This window comes from Tachypleus tridentatus, chromosome 11 (assembly GCF_004210375.1).
Source record: "Tachypleus tridentatus isolate NWPU-2018 chromosome 11, ASM421037v1, whole genome shotgun sequence".
NCBI lineage: Eukaryota > Metazoa > Arthropoda > Merostomata > Xiphosura > Limulidae > Tachypleus > Tachypleus tridentatus.
Window position 1 is genome coordinate 67,525,220 of NC_134835.1, and position 18,726 is coordinate 67,543,945.

An 18,726-nucleotide genomic window follows, 5' to 3' on the forward strand; every position below is an offset into this window, starting at 1 on the left:
TAAAGTTTCATTAGCTAATTCTTGTGAAAATGTATCTGTACGACCAACAGCATCATAAAATACAGTTAAAGCTCTTGGTAAGTCCTGATCTTTCCCTCTGAACATCTTGATGGGGCCACAAGTCCTTGATGCACCAATATTTATGAATTCTACTTACATGAGGCGAAGATGAGAATTTTCTTTTTCATTAAACACTGTGTATGAGTTTTAAAAGGGCATACTATACATCTTTAAAATGATCAATATATGAGTCTGGTTGTTATGTCACTCGACTCGAAATCTGTAGACCGCAGATTCGAATCCATTTGCTGAATATTCTAGTCCTTTTAGATGTGTAGATATCATGACGTGGTAGTCATTTCCACATTTCGTCAATTTGGCGATAGATAGCGTTTATTAGTTGCTTTCAATCTTGTTTATCCTGTGTATCACAGCCATAATCTATCCAGCTTCTATCACTTATAAATTACGGACGGCTAGCGTGGACAGCCCTGGGGAATCTTTGCGCAAAATTTAACAAACAAACAAACCAGGCTGAAAGGGCGAGCATGTGTGATGTGACGGGGTTCAAACCCGCGATTCTCAGATCACGCATCGAACGCTCTAGCCACCTGGCAATTGTGTAGTTTTTTTTTACTTAACAAAAACCGAATGAATCGAATAACGTGGTTGGCTATCAGTCTTATGAAACACTACTGCTTAAAGTGAAGTGTGTATCAGCGAAATCACGCCACGAACCTCGGACTTTTCGATCTATAATTAACTGCTATAAATTATACCATGTTAACGACTACTAAGACATATTTGAAAAATTGTTTGATATACATGTATATATTAAAAATTGTCTGTAATGATGCGTTGACACTGAACAAGTTTTTAATTACACATTCTATCATCCAACTGTAGCTAGTACGTAAACATAGAAATATAAGAAATATATATTTATTGATCAACAGAATCATTTATGTATTAAATGACGTAAATAATATTAAACCCTTTATTAAAATCATCAGCGTCGTTATGAATGCAACTGTTTTGAAACCTTGTCTAACCATTATAAAAAAAGCTACCTTTTAATAGTGGAATGGCAGTGTAATTAAAATATTTACATTTAAGTGTATTGCTTATTCCTTGGACTTTAAATCCAAGACTTTATGGTTCGCAATTCGTTACTGCAAAACACGCACTCCATTTTCTGACTCTCCTATCGATACCTATAAGAGGGCGCCAGAACTCACTATTTGTTCATACAAGAACAGAGCAGGAATTAGTGGAGGGCGGCACCGACTAGTTATCTTCCTTTTGGTATATCACTGTTGAAGCAAACAAACAAGCATAAAACCTATTCTTACAAAAAAATATCCATAACCCTCTGTTACAACTGTAATTTAAGTATTACCTTTCCGACAAATGTAGTCTCCGGGACTGAAAAGAACAGGTCGCAATCTTAATACCAGCTCACATAGGAACCCAGCTTCTGTGTTTTGAAATATCTCTACACGTTTCAAGGTGTCCAAGTGCACGTGAATGGCTATTTCGGCTTTAAGTTTGTCGGGAAGACACCCAACAGATCTTTCCTCGTCGGATGATTTCTGAGTCATCCACAAGTAGTCAAACCATTTGATGACCTTGTTTTGTAAATGATCAGGTACTCTGCGCATGCGCATGTAGGTTTTGACTGCATCTAATTTTGCTGAAAATAAACAACAAAAAATCATGAAATATGGTTCGTTAAGACGATTATTGATTTTAAAAGATAAATGTTTATGTTAAATGGAATCTACGTAAAGGCATGATTCGAAATCACATTTTCATGTGTTAAACTTTATGTTCTTTAGCTACAATTTACTGATTATCACAGGCCCTAAACTGTGCATATAATTTGAATTTTTGTTTTGTTTTGAACATTTAATAAATCGCTATCTCGTATGCTAATACATTTGTACACGTCTTTGCAGTAGTTTTCAAATCCACCGGATTCTTACTCTCACACCCAAATAACTAGAAAATACATTATGAAGGATAAGGTACTAGATTAACAGACATAATAAGAATTGGTTGTCACTAACTACAAATATATATATAACGGGTTTTCCGTTCTTTGCCCTCCAAGGGTATTGAAACCCGAATTTTAGCGTCATATATCTGAACGCTTACCGCTAAACCACTGCAAATAGAAAAAAAAAACAACTTCTAATACTTGATTTATTGCCAGGTTACGTCACAGTAGGAAAATATTGTCGTATTACGGTATAGCGATGTTTACAAAACATGTCGTAACCTTCACAATTAGAACAAACTTTAATTCAGCTACTGATGTAGCTAATCTAATACACCTTTTTAACTAAAAGTGTGCAATACCATAAACTAAAAATGTATCGTAAATAAGTTTCATTGATTCATCATTTGGGTTATCTTCTCTATTAGCACTATTATTAGCCTTAAAAATACGACTAATTCAGGGGATGTGGGCTTGTACTAAGTCCATTTAATAAACAAACAATGAAAATTAACCTTAATAATGCAAAAAAATATAAGTTATAAAACGAATCATACATTAAATATTGTTAGAAGAATTCCTATCCATTATGAGTTAAGAGTTTAATATTAGTTTCAATTTCTTGATCGCCAGAATCTCGTTCTTACTTCCTCGTAGTTTGAACTACATATTATCTCAGAATGTCGTCAAGTTCCTGATCCAGATATTTTTAGATATTTGATGCTTCAAATGATATTTTGTACGCTGCTCTAGACAATGGGTGATCCATCCCACATAATCCCATCCACACGGAGATACAACATATCGATAAACAACGTAGGGGCATTTAAGTATATTAATTATCTCCTTTATCTTGAAAATTTTGCCGGTCCTTAATATTGATTTGAAAGTTGTACTCACGCAACTTTGTTAACAGTTTAATTCTTGTATATGCTTAATGTCGTTCATTCTTCGGATTTATAACTCTAAAATCATGGGTTTGATTCCCCTCGGTGGACTCAGTTGATGACATGATGTGGCTTTGCTAAGAAAAAAAAAAACACGCACATATTCATCAGAACATAACTAAGTGTCTTTACCCATAACTTGACAGCTTAGAAACATCAAACTCACTTTTTAAAGGGTGTCATTTCATTTGTATACCATTTGTAATGCCCTCCGTTGCTTTAGCGACTAGACCAGGAGTTTTCGAGACTTAGGATGAGCAAAGTACAAATAACTTATTAAGCGGTTTTGAGCTTAATAACAAGCGAGCTTTTTAAAGGGTGTCATTCCATTTGTAATGCCCTCCGTTGCTTTAGCGACTAGACCGGGAGTTTTCGAGACTTAGGATGAGCAAAGTACAAATAACTTATTAAGCGGTTTTGAGCTTAATAACAAGCGAGCTTTTTAAAATATTGTCAAGTAATAAATGATACCTTCATTATTCAAAATAGTCTTCAAAACATTTCCTTTGTTTACTATTAAACAGCATGTGTGGAGTCTTATAAAGTTTTATTTGTAAGATGTTTGCCGTGTGTTTGAGGCTAATAGTTTGTATTATACATCTGGCCTATTCATATTATTAGTACTACGGTACTTATGAAATCAACGCAAGACAGGAAACAAAACGTAAATGGACGAAAATGTATAAAAACTTGCAGATATTTCAGAAAATTTGCAACATATTTGTACAAAAGTAAATATTAAAAATTATCAGGTGGTTAACTGGAACATTAACACACTAAATAACCTGGTAAAAGAAACCTGAAGTTAATCTTCCTATTGACATATTCATATGACATGTTAATCCCTATGGAGGAATCAAGATAGAAGTTGACATCTCTATACATGTCTTTATATGATATGCTAAATTTCCTAGAGAAATCAAGCTAGAATCTGATAAATTCCTTAATGTATTCATATCAACAAAGTAATTTATAACGTGATGCACAATATCTTTGTTAATTTTCGGTATTGTATTATCGTTTTTCTTTTTTGTAAGAACAAGGTAATTTATAACGTAATAAGTCATCAGTTACTTATGTAAATACTGTATATTCATGTATTTATTACGTACCATAAATTACACCTTTATATTGTTTTAGCTTATAAAGGTTTTTAACTTTGAGTTTCATATATATTTAACCTTAACACTTTTTTGCTGGGAAATGTTGTCTGAAGGCTAGTTATAAAAACCAATACACGAAAATTTATATCTCCTTAATGTTATAGGTTAGCTTTTACCTTTGGTGTTTGTTATGATTGCGAATTTACAACGCTAGAAACCTGGTTTGGATATTTGTGGTGGGCAAAGCACAGATAGCCTATTGTATAACTGCAAAAAAACAAGCAAAGTTTTATGCCCACGCAAGCTCAGGTGTCTAAAGTACTGGCAGAATTGAGGTAGAAACATAAACAGTTAGGCAATTTTCTGAAGACTTGTTTGTATTATTTGTCACTCTATTTGTCACACCAGTTGCTCACGGAGTAGTTAAAGCATAGGTTAAAGGAAGCTTTATAATACTGAAAGCAGAAACATGGAGTTTACGTATTGCGAAAATATAGCTTGACTTTTAATTAGGAACATTGAGCTTGTGATATATTTTGACATCAACACAATTATAAGACCTCAGAACAAGAGAAAGCAGACTATAAACAAAACCATCTCTTATGAAACTTAGCTCAACGTAGAATTAAAAGAATCAGTGTTCGTCGGATCTTAAAGTTAGAACAACCGAGTCTCATGCTGCTATTACGAAGATAATTTGTTTTTGAATTTCCAACAAAGCTATTCGGTCCAGAACGTTTAGCCTATAGTCACTGCAATCACTATTCTGATGGTATTGAACGTGGCTAGTAAATGGGCGGTCGTTTAACGAGAATCAGGTTTTTATAGAGATTCTGTGGCCAAATAAAACACATCTACTTAACCTCATGAATACCTGAATACTGCCCACAAAACCATAAAATCTTTGGAACAACCGATTAAAGTTAATACTATAGTTGAAGAAATTTCCTTACACGTAAGGCAGTAAAGCACATGTTGCAGTAAGGAGTTACCATTCCTTTTAAAAGCATTGCAATGTTGAATCAGTCGTACCTTGTTAAACAAGTCAGGATTTTATACCGTATTTCAGTCTCTATAAATGCCACGTTACGATTGCCATTACAGATGTTCTACAACTAGACTGACATTTGTAATCTTAAAGGTAGTTAAGTAGTTTATAAACGAGGTGTACAATGCGTTATCAAAGACGAACATTTGTAACCTTTAAGTGAAATACGTTTTAAATGAGATACCCTATAGAATATTGAGTAAAATTACTAGTTTTAAACTTAACTATGGTATAAGTTAAATAGTTGCTAAACTGGACATTTTAATACTAATGCAGATATGTTATAAAGTAAATATTCCTTAATCTATCCAGAATGAATAGTTGAAATGTTAAAGTTTAACAGCTTTTTACATATGTTATTATAGCTAATAATATTGATAAAAGGGTATTTCAATTTCATCACTCATTGCATCTTAATTATTTTATAATACTGCAACCTCCTAGTTAGAGTGATATAGTAAATTATTAATTTATTTACCAGGTTAATGTTTTAGTTCTGACTCACGTAGGTAGCTTTGATCAGGAGGTGTTGGTATTTTTAATAACTTGTTAGATTATCCATATCGTTTGAAACTAAGGTTGCATGTAAACAGTATCACTGCAGTCTCTAGATTTCGGAACGAGACGATTTGTTTACGCGAGTGGGTTTTTCTTCAAATTTCTCTTTTAGTTTCTATTCGTGGTAAAATGTAGACTTTCCTAGATATTATATTATTGATGCCTTAGTTTCAAAAACAGCAACAAAATCTTAGCCTAACAGGCCAACACATATCACTATTTTGTTTTATAAATTCAACATCGATAATACAAATAATTTTTAGCAGATTAAAGTTATTGACGATTTCATTAAGTTTAAACGAACTTTTCAGTGTGTACTTAATACATGTCATTTTATTTCTCAGAAATTTATTAGGGTATTATGATATTTTATGAGGGTTTCATAGCATGTTTTAAGGTTATCACAACTTTTAACCTTTCCTTGAAAGATATGGCTTTTTTGTTGTTTTAGGAATTACGCTACTGTTGCAATTGATCAGAGTTTTAATATACAGTTGAAACCGTTTGGACAAGTTAACCTCTCATTGAGTACTAATTCGTTGCCCGAAAACATCTTTGGTAGATCAGCAGCATGTTTTAATTTAAGAGTTTTCCAAACTCTGGACTCTGTGCTAGGAATTCCTTAAGCCTGATAGGACCATAGTTCATTATAGAACTACAATTTTACTCAAGTACGCAATGTTGGTTTGGTAAAGTAAAAAAATACAAAAATAATATGAGACACTTCATTTATTATTAAGCTTCTTTGAATACAAAACAGCAAAACTTAAGTGTAACAATTCTTTATAGTTTTTCAAGTATCTATATATTTTGGTTTAAGTGAGTAAGACCTTGATTTAAGACAAAATCGAAAAAGACAGTATAAAAAAGATAATATTAACAACCTAAATGCACTGTACAAGAATGTTATTGTTGTGAACGAACCGATTGGTAATGTTTTAATAAAAGAATAGTTACATTTGCTTCTCTGATAATCCTTTAATGGAAGATGATGTGTGAAAAATTTAAACAATAATTTTTGATTTGGAAAATAATAAATTATAAAACTTTCCTAAAAGGTTGTTTATTTTCTCTTGATCCCATGTTTTATTTTAACAACACTAACTGCATGTATTTGAAATAATTGTTAACAAATTCCTAATCTTTTGTGGGTCCGTAGAACAAGCCCCCCTTTCAGTGACACGGTGGTATGTCTTTGGACTTATAATGCTAGAAACCGGGTTTCGATACCCGTGATGGGCAGAACACAGGTAGCCCCTTGCGCAGCTTTGTGTATAATACCAAAACAAACAAATCTTATAATAATTTTAGTCTTGGGGAAAGAAATAATTATTTTATGAAACGCTTTTAGATTAAGTTAAACCTTGAAACAATTAAGACTGTTAAATTATAAAGTTAATTTAACTAGAGATGTGATTTAGAAGGTAACGTTACATGTAAAGGAAACGAACAACCTCAGCATCAGGCTTGTAGCCGAAGTTTTGTGTCAATACGAGATTGCATTTGTTAACCAGAGACAAATAAATATTTCTCTGTTGTATATTCTATGCAGTTTTAAATTGTGTCTTTTTTTCTTGAATACAAAAATGTGAACAATAACAGAATAAGTACAAAACATTAGTTAATATATTTATAATGAGTAGACAAAAGGAAAGACTGCAAATGATTTTTAAGTGAAAGAACAATTTTCTTTATGTTTAACAAGGCACAAGAATGTATTATATATGTGTCCTTACACAGTCTAATAAGTGGGAAATTTGCATAAAATCTATCAATAGGAAATCAAATGGAAATTTCAATATCGTTCATGAAGTGCATCTAAAGGTAAAAACACGTTTTTCTATTACTTGGAGGCTTTTACGTTTGTGAAAAGAAAAATTAAAAATAATATTTAACTTCTCGTCTATCAGAGAAGATGAAGTAAATTTGGACTAAAACTTTTCTCAAAGAGAAATTATGCAAGAAAGTAGGTTTCATATTATTCCGATTTTTAAAAGAACATTATGTATATGTACAGCTTTAAAATTTTGCCTGAATATGGTTAGATATGAAATCCAAGAAGTAGGAACTTAATTGATATACGTTAATAATAATATCCATATCTGGAGCAAACGTGCTATTTTAGTTATGAAAGTGCTGGTGTATTTAACGGAAATTGTATTTGAATACATAAGTTACATGAAACAAATGTCATTATTTACATGAAATGAAACAAGCAAATTTATTTTCGTTAATTACTTTATTTTTTAGGCTAATACTAAACACTCCAATAATTGTGATAATGTCTTTCACCAACATGATATCCATTTCTCGTTCATTTATAGTACGTGTTAAATAGAAATTATGGTAATGGGCTACTTTCTAGAAATTAACCACATATATGCCATAAATCATACCACTGGGTAATATTTAAAATTTTAATATCAAAAGATAACTGAGGAAAAAAGGCAAAGAAACATATATAGATAATTTCTCCAAAAGGGTGCCACAGGCAGCCTGGAGGTTGCACTCATTTTAACCACTAGCACCACAATACTGTAAGGTATTGTCTGTGAGTCAGTGAGCAGAGCTAAAATGACGTTTCATAAGAGAAGCTTAACGTTGCAATTAGTACCGTTGTGACATCAGTAAAATGTGTGCAGGCCAGTAACCACGAGAAGAATTATGACCTCTGTAGACTACAACACAGCATGACATATAAACTTCAAAAACAAGGAATAAAATATATTTTTTGCTCTTAATTTTGGCTGTACTTACTTTTGAATCAAAGCATTTTCGGGGACCATATATCTGAGTACAAAATATTACTGTACAGATAAAAAGAGTTCCCTGTAGATCAGTGGTAATTTTACGGACTTTCAATATAAAAATCCAGCGTTCGGTTCTCCGTTGTGAGCAGAGTGCAAATAGCTTTGCACTAAGAAAAAATCCAAAATTATACGAAACGCTGAAGACACAATAAAATATATTGACAATTATCAGAACAATATCACTATTTATATACATGTTTAACAGTTTTGTTCTTCAATTCATATTATAGACTCGCCCATCGGCTTGGTATTGCCTCGTAGTTCGACCGCTCGATTCACAATTTGCAGGTTGTGGGTTTGTATCACATCACCAAACATGCTCACTCTTTAAGGGTTGTAATTAGTAAGTCAGCAAAAACAGCAAGACTTACAAGTTTGTATAATTTACTTATTATGAAGTGAGCAATAAATTTATATTGTCATTAGATCTAAATATATTTAAGAAGTTTCTTTATATGTCTACATACACGTATATACTTCTGGGTGATCAGTATTCTTCGATATGTTGACTCAATCATACGAAACGGAGTAAACATATATTTAGTTAGATGTTTATATTTCGTGATTTTTTGTCGTGGTTTCTTTAACATAAGCATTCCTATACTTTCAATACTTTCCTCTAATCCTTTATCTCGTTGTTTTCATATGTTTGTTTCTGTTTTAGCCCAAATCCTCAGCGAATATTCAAACCCAGTAAACATACCCAACAGACGTTTCTAAAGAAAAGCTCGTTTTTTCATGGAAGATGGAAAGTTTCGAGTTTGTTACTCTCCAAGTGGAAACCTACCTTAGACTCCTACGCAAAATACTTATTTTTCATCTTTATTATGTATACATTAGGAGTGCGTATCTCATCATATCAGTAGTCGATACAATACATATTTCTATATAGACAATTAACCAATGGTTTGTTACAACGTTGGACAATCTTGTCTGTATATTATTATCTATATTACTGACATTGTCTTAGTTAAGTACTTCATACTTTACAGTACTTTTTCAAATTCTCAGATTTTAACAACTAAATAGTAGCTGGCAAGAGAAGTAAAATATAAAGTTAATATCTGTCAATGTATTTTCTTATTGTTAATTTGTTGTGTTACTTTATATGTGATGTTTTTCTTGAAAGAAATGAAGTCAGTATGTAGTTAATATTCATCTTCCTTTATTGAAGGCACTCGAATCGTAATCCGAGGGTTGCGGGTTCGAATCACCATCACACCAAACATGCTTGCCCTTTTAGCCATGGGTACGTTATAATGTGACGGTCAGTCCCACTATTCGTTAGTAAAAGAGTAGCCCAAAAGTTGGCTGTGGGTGGTGATGACTAGCTGCTTTCCCTCTAGTGACCTAGTCTTACACTGCTAAATTAGGGACGGCTAGCACAGATACCTCTCGTGTAGCATTGCGTGAAATTCAAAATAAAGCAAATAAACCTTTATTGAACCACTAATTGTTAACAAAAAATAACTTTATTATAAATTTTGATTTTTTCTGTGCAAAAAAACGTATTGTTTACTGAAAGCTTGCCAAATTTCGTGAAAACAAATAAACCGTATTGTAACGCATCGGACGATGTATCAATATAATAGTATAACGGCTTCACGATACGTTACCGTATCGTGTCGCCGTATTGCCACATTTTTAGCATGCAATATATAAGGTATTCTAAATTGTATATCTTATTGTAGTTTGTGCATAATTAGAGTTTATTTTGTTATCGATATTTTTATACAGTTTGGTAAGTTATAGTTAGATGAAATAAAATATCGAGATTTCAATAATTAAACAAATCAATATTGTCACTATTATGAGAAAATAGTTACGTAGACTGAAAACATTACATGAAATTCATTATGAAACTATTCACTTCTGATTAAGGTTACCCCAAGATTCATAGCTAGCTTACAATACTTGAAGGTAAGTTACGTGTAGTGACAATACCAGATGTTAAAACGAGTTCACGATGAGCAACCGACCTCAAGTTTCCTTTATTGGATATCGTGTTTTAATAAAGTTTCTAGAATCCCGTTCACGTCAGTGGATTTGGCGAATTTTTTGTTTTATTTTTAGAGCATCGTCTTTGAGGTCTCTTGTGTAATATTGTCTCGATTGTTGAAAGAAGATAGTTTCTGTTCAGTTGGCTTTGCAACAATAGTTTGTGATTAGGTGATCTTTCAGGAACTCAGTCCACAGACTGCTGATTTCCGTTCCTGAGTCTCTGTTGTGTTGAAGGAGTTTCATACTGGCGTGTTAGAGCCTCTTTTGTTATCTGATTTTTGTATCTTTTACTTTGGCAATTATTCGGCTTTCGTGCCATTCTATACTGTCACCTCTGTCCATAATGTTTAGTGAAAACAAAATAGTTGAGCCTCATTTGACCTTACAACATTCTGTCGTGTTTCGAATATTTATTCCAAATATCTCTCATATAAAACAAACTACAGAAATATCAAAATTGACATATAACATCTTTAAATATCCTGAATGATACTTAATGTTTGTTAGAAGGGTCTTCGGTGTTGTTCTAATTTCCAAACAGACCTCAACTTCGAATATTTTTCATATTTTCTGGATATTTTAATTTATTTTAGTGGTAAACGGAATGGTGATTTTAGTTTTAGGTTTTGTTTCTTGTCTATGTTTGTAGACTGGATGAAATTGTATTGGACATCCATTTCCTTCAAACACACTGTTAAGACATTTTAATGCAGTGGTTCCCAACCTTTTTTATACCCCGCACCACTAAAAAATTTTAATATGTTCTCGCACCCCTCACAGTAATTATTTATTTAAGAATAAAGGTGAAAGTGGCCAAAACAACTTTTTATAATTAGTTTTTAATGATATATAAACAAAAAACGAAACATTTGGAAAAGAAAAAAATATTATAACAAACTAAAAGTTGCATGAACCCTACATGGCCTACAAAAAAATAAATTTTCATCCATCCATGAAATGAAATTTCTTTGAATTTGAAATGTTCAAATGTTTATAAGCCAATTTAAATTTAATGACTCTTTTGTTCCTGTTTATTTCTTACGAGTTTTTCATAGCTAGGCGCTTTGTTGTTGATAGCAATCCGCAAGTCTGCCTGTATACCCAAGCGATTTCTAGATTTTGTCTTGATTGACAAAAGAGCACTAAATTAAATCCAAACTCGTATAAGTATGTCGTCGCGAATGGGATGAGCACATTTAGCGCTTTATCACAAAGTCTTGGAAACATATCCATTGCCGAACACCAATATTGTTCCAAAGTTTTGCTTTCAAACTGCATTTCAAGAACTCGATTTGTGCGCAGTTCAATAAGATCTTCCTTCAGTTCTTCATCATCCGACATATTATCCAAATTGAAGGAGTATGGATTCATAATCCATTCTTCAGAAGTTTCAGTTCTCCTTCAAAATATCCATCAAATGACTTTGAGAGTATTTCCAAATAATCCACAATTTCTTCACACACACGTGGAATTAGGGACTCATCCTCACCTACCATTTCTTCGAGTGATGGAAAATTTGAAAAATTCCTTTTTTAACTCGTCGACACCAAAGATGCAACTTTTCTTTGAAGGCATTTAAGTTTTCGCAGCATTTCAATGTGTTTATGTTTTTCCCTTGAAGAGATACACACAGGTCATTCACACGAGTGAAAATATCACTCAAATAGGCTAGCATTTGGTTGAATTCTTGTGATGCTATTTCACCAGGCAGATCATAGTCACGTTCCTTCAGAAAAGTTTTGACTTCTTCTCGCAGTTCAAAGAAGCGCGTTAAAGCTCTCCCACGTGACAGCCAACGGACTTCTGTGTGGAAAAGCAAAACTGAATGCTCACTTCCAAAGTCTTCCAAAGGCGGTGGTTCAGAGCGCGACCCATAATCCAATTTATGGTCTTCACAGAAGTGTCAAGGACCTTTTTCAATTATGGAGGCAATTGTTTTGATGCCAAAGCATGTCGATGAAGAAAACAGTAAGTAACTTGCAAGTGCGGAATCTCTTGTTTCATCAGTGCAAAAAATTCTGATTTATTTCCTAACATACCAGGGGCACCGTCGGTACACACAGAACCAATAATTTGGATATCTAAATCATCTTTCGCAAAGATGTCCTTCACACACTGGAAGATATCTTTCCCTTTTGTGGTTGTTTTCAGATCTTCACAGAACAGGAAATCTTCCATTATGGCACCGTCATGGACATACCTCACTAGTGCGATGAGTTGACTGCAATTTGCAACATCAGTTGTTTTGTCCAATTGAAGAGAGATTTTCAAGGGACTAGCCCTGATATCTGTGATAACTTGGTCCAAAATGTCCGAACTAAAATCACCAATTCGGTTTTGAATAACATTATTTGATAATGGCACTAATTTAAGCTTGTTTGAGGCTTCTTTTCCCGGAACAATTGTTGGCATTTCTAATGCACACAGTTTTATCACCTCTTCTGCAATGTGTGGGGCTTCTTTCATTTGGCTACTTCATATGCCATGTGGTATGAAGCCATCAGCAGTGGTTTGTCAGCAGATATAAAACCTAATTTTGGAAGGGTTGCTCGAGAATCAAAGCGGGCCCTTCTACCTTTCAACGATTCAACATCATGGCCTGCAACAGCTGCTACACCATGCCGGTTGTTGAAGTGTTCCTGTAGCTTAGATGGCTTCAAATTTGCGTTTGAAAGGACAGCGTCACAAAGCATGCACTGGGGTTTTTGTAAATCCTCAGTTGTTCCGATGCAAGTGAAACCAAACTTCACATAATCATCATTCCATTTCATTTTCTTTGACATAATGAAGTTTTTTTGTACGAACACAGAATCAACAATGCACTGACTACCACAGCATCACGCATGGGTTTATATACTCTGCGAAACTTTTAGAACATTCTCGAATATACGTCACATGACGTCATTGATTAATTCTGGATACTTCTAGAAGTTTCTCGAGTCACAATCACATAAATACATAACATAAATAAATAATAGAGACTTTAAGACGACGCTCACGAACATAACATAATTAGTTGTGCCGAGTATTTAGGTCACGTTTACGTTTCGTGTGTTGTTTGTTTACAGTTGTACATTAAGATTTCGGTTTGCGCCGGTGACGGTAGAAATGATAGTTTATCGTATCAACATAAAAAGCTACGTCTGTAACAAGAAAAATAAGAAATAAAAATCGAACGTAATTTTTGAATATTTAGGACAGTACGCTTAATATAAACAAAAAAAACTGAAATGTTATCTCGCACCCCTGGTTGGGAACCACTATTTTAATGCTTCAGGTGTACACATTTTTACTGCAAACTCTCTTAACTCTGTTTAACAAACAGGAAACTTATTTTAGCTTTACTGAATCTGTATGGTTTGATATGATTTTCAGGTACGTTTATGTATCTGTTACTTTTCGGTAAAATTTTGTTTACCAACGAACTATATAATTTTGTTTTCTTTCAATTGGGTGTTAAAATTTAAGGTTGCTATGAATCGAGTTCAGGTGTTTCAACAATTCAATAATAACTAGTTCTTTATTATGTGACCCTATCATAAAGGTATTGTCAATGTTGTGTTTCCACATGATAAGCTTCTTGGTGACTGTTTATAATGCTAGATTTTCAAATTCTTGCATGGAGAGATCACTATCTATTTGTGACTAGAAGGAAACCAATCCTTAGTTGAACTTTATTTTGCTTATTCATAAAAAAATACTTTTGAAGTTGGAAATAGGTTAGGTTGGTACATAAAATAACTAACTACAATTGTGTTCACGTAAAGCTTGCTTCGGTTCAGTCAAAACAGTCTTAGTAACAAGATGGCCTTAATGCAGTGGGGCAGTCATCTATTTATAAATTTTGTTGGACTGTAGTTCAGGTTTCTAGTATTAGAATGTTGGTAAATATATCTTGAATACTGAAACAGGCTAGAAAATTTTGGAGTTGATTTGTAATAAAACCTGTTTAAGGCGGAATCGCATGGGACCAAGTAAATTTTCCGGCTTAAGTAGATTTTCCGGCTTAGACGTAGTGAACATGTATTTCCTTAATTATGTATAATTTTTAGCGGAACGTTATACTTGCTTCACTTAACGTCAATAGGACGTTTGTGAATAAATTATTATACTGTTTTTGCTATATTTATTAGAATAAGAACAAAAATAGACATTCAAAATATACATAAGTACACAAAAATCTTAATAAAATTTATTTAAAGAAAGTGTCCAGTTTCAAATGTTTCGTTTTTAATGGGCTTTCTCATGTAGTTAAAAGAGAACGCCAATTCTATGGTCTTTTCATGAAGTTCATTTTCCCCCTTAACTTTTGCATACAATTTGATAATGTTAATATAAATTAACACTTGTGATGAAGTAGGAATTTCTATTTCCTCACTATCTTTTCCGTTTTATTCATCTTCTGAATATATCACACTGTTACCATCCTGCGATTCTATTATAGATTTTAAACCAGTTTCTATTAAAACATTCTTGTCAACGTTCACAAAACTTTCCGCGTTCACAGAATCATCTGCATCAATCTTCTCAATCAGAGTTTGGATTTCACTAGAATCGTCATAACTAACAACTTTTTCACAAAGTTCGCCATTATCAAGAATAAATACACAGTTTGGAAAGCACTTTATTACACATTTGATTGAATCACTTAAAAATGCAATTACATCTAACACGTCAACTTTCATGGTCATTTCAGATGCTCTCTTACAGCCGTCCATGTTTACAATAATATGTTGAAACATCAGTTTTGTGTATTTCGGTTATATAAACTGTATAATTCCATTATCTAGTGTCTGAAGAACTGATGTTGTACATGGAGGTAGAAAGATTAAACGAACATTTGAAAGTTGAACTTTTGGGGGACAAGTTACATTATCTAGGAAAAGTAGAATATTCATATTTTATTGTTCCATTCTTTTGTTTAATTTGTTCAAAAATTCCTCGAATGTAGCACTTGTTATCCATGCTTTATTATTCGCTTTTCATTCCACAGGAAGTTGATTCTTCCTTAAATTTTTGAAACAGTGCATATTTTCACTTTTATGTATTACCCATGGTAAATTTTCCCTAATTTTTAAAATTAGAGAAGATGGGAATTTATATTTTTCGTGAGAATTATTTAAAGAGTAGAATTTTGTACTTAAAAGACAAATATATTTCTACAAATCATAAATCTAATTTAACTGCTAAAATAATGACGACAGAAAAGAGGACAGAATATATTTAACCAATACTTACTATAACAAAATGCCCTAAAATTTATTAATATCTAAACAAATTATTAATGAAACAAAAAATTATTAATATCTATAGAAATTATTAATTAAATAAATAATTAATATTTAATCAAAAACATTTTTTCCGCCTTACTCGGGTTCTAATCCTACTTGTTGACAGATGAGGTAGGTGGAACATAGTTTTCCGTCCGCGTTACGCAGGTTCCGCTATATAGAGGGCCTTTTATTAAAGAAATCTTAAGATAATATATCAAACTTTTGATATTTCCGGCTTGTACAGGCTTTACTCTATCTTATTACGCTGAAAGAACAGGGAAGAAGAAACTGGCAATATAATGGCAAGGTGAGTGAATGATATTGACTATAGGGAAGAGTGTCTGGGATGTGCATCTGGAGAGGTTCTATATTTTGGTACTTTCGATATTTGATACCCTTAATGTATTTTGTTATAGCAAAGCCACATTGGACCATCTGCTGTGTCCGCCGATGGGAATCGAACCCCTAATTTTAGCCTTGTAAATCCGTAGACTTACCGCTATGTCAGTGGGGGGACTACTCTTAATGTCCGAGAGTTCTTTAAGTAGATTTTACTGTTTTATACAGTTCACAGTTCTGTTCGTGAGTTTTTCACTGTAGTTGGGTCTTTCGTTACTTTCTTGTAATACTGGTTCTGTTTGATGTTTTAAAGTTTGTTTGTTTTTTTGCAACAGTCTTCTTTGTTTAAATAAATGCAGAATTGTATTTATCAGTTGAGAGAAAGTTTGTGAAATTATAAAATGTTTTAAGAGTTTCAAGGAGTTAATTTCTTCTAAGGTTATATTAATATTGGATTCATTGGAGCGTTATTGTTGTTTGTTATTAAGCACAAAGATACAAAAGAACTACCTGTGCTCTACCCACGGGTATTGAACCCCGGTTTCTATGATAAACGTTCGTAGATATACCGTATATATATATATATATATAAAGTTTAATAGGGTTTGTGTTGAAGAGTCTTTGGCACTTTTTTCTTACTCGCAGCACATTCTAAAAAATGTATGGTTCTGGAGAGATAATAAAGTGGTTTCCTATTTGCTGAAAATTCTGATTCCCTATAGTAGTGGCGCTGTTATTTGTCGAAGTCTTCCTGGGTTACTCTATAACAATGTGTCATAGTGTTTGGAACAGAAGTTCTGTACGATATTTTTATTAAAGTTTTTCTAAATAATAAGTCAGATTCGTTCTTTAAGCATTCAGCAGAATTCTGTAGCAAAGTTCCCTTCGTGTGGCAGGCAATGATAGCTGGTGTAAAATCTGTTGTTAGTTTGTTTCTAGAATAGATTCAGTCTTTGAAGAGTATAAGAACTCTACCTTCAAGTCTTCGGAAGAAAGAAAACTTAAGATATACAATTGGGAAGGTAATATCTTAAGTAGCTAGTTATGTTGTAACATGTATTTGTTTTTATAAATCTAATCATCTCAATATTTACGTATCTTTCACAACCTTTTCATTACTTGACTGTAGTGTTATCTCAGTGGGATTACAACCATAATTCTCATAATCACCGTTATAAATTTCACCATTTTTATTTATAAATTATCCAACTTTCCTCTAATAGTATACTTTAACCAATTCTTCACGTACGACTCAATTCCATTAACTGTGAACATAAAATAAATAACTGTTTATTTTTATTATGGATTCAAATCTGCTTATTGAAGTAAAATGGACTACTGATACCTCCTCTTTGAAGCCCTTTAGTGAAACAGTGATATGTCTGCGAACTTTTACTAATAAAATCCAAGTTCAAATACCCGTGGTGGGCAGAGCATAAATAGCCCTGTGTGTATCTTTGTGCTTAATAATAAACACGAACAACAATAAAACATTCTATTTGGAATTCTCAATCTTTCAATTACTTTCCTTCTGTCTAACTCTAATTCTGGTGCCAGTTTGTTTAATCGTATCCATTTGATCAATTTCGATTGAAACACGTTGTAATTGTAGGTTCTAGATGGTGGAATCTGTGTCACGACATTGTAACTGAATTTTATTGTCAAGATGCACTTACACACGTACAGCAACGCACTGCCTTCTTTGACAGATGTAATCTTACCTATTGTAGCTCTTTTCTTGCTATATAGCTGGTTTTTATGGCTGATAATGATGTAAATGTATTAAAAATACATAACGAGTTCACATCTAACTATCAATCTGTTGTTAGACAGATTCTTCAGCTTCTAACCAAACAGGCACGAATAATTCTCTGTGCTTGAGACTGGGAGATTAAGAAAGTATTGTAACTATTGTTTCACTTTGTTAAGGAAAAAGTCAAGGAAACACTTAATTTCTCTTTTTTTTCTGATCCACTTAGCGTTTTTCAGTCGTGAAATATCACACATACATGTGTATTTCAAACCTTAAGTTGTTATATATTTGTTTCTATTCCAGAGCCATCAGCTCTAAGCTCATTACTGTACCTTTCAGATATCTTGAGAGCTTTTCTTGTGAAGAAAAACAACAACCACTAACTCTGATGAGTAATTTAAAGAATAAGAATCGACAGACATGTCGTCCTTCATTGTGTCTCGAAATCACTAATTCCAAAACTAAAATATTCCAAGAAACGTAGCATTTCAAGCACGTAGACGTCTCCCCTGATTTCTTTAGTAAATTGTTGTTGTTTTGAATTAAGCACAAAGCTACACAATGGGCTATCTGTGCTCTGCCCACCACGGGTATTGAAACCCGGTTTTTAGGGTTGTAAGTCCAAATACATACTGCTGAGCCACTGGGGGGCCTTTAGTAAAACAACAACGGGATCTCAACATTTGGCGAAACAAAAACTATTTTTATACAAACAATTAACTTAATTATATATTTTTTCTTACTTTTAATCGACGCCTCATAGTAAAATTAGTAACTTCGATTCAGATGGCCTAGTTACGGAAATATTTGTTTGTTTTTGAATTTCGCACAAAGCTACTCGAGGGCTATTTGTGCTAGCTGCCCCTAATTTAGCAGTGTAAGACTAGAGGGTGTG

The 18,726-nt window shown here is 33.0% G+C and overlaps 1 protein-coding gene across 1 annotated transcript in view; it reads right to left on the reverse strand.

Moving 5' to 3' along the window:
* Positions 1-18,726, reverse strand: part of LOC143232372 (uncharacterized) — a 121,453-nt gene that overhangs the window by 31,984 nt on the left and 70,743 nt on the right. Inside the window, exon 2 of the mRNA XM_076467715.1 lies at positions 1,400-1,693. Within this exon, the coding sequence (XP_076323830.1) occupies positions 1,400-1,693 (294 nt within the window). The remainder of the gene's footprint in view (positions 1-1,399; positions 1,694-18,726) is intronic.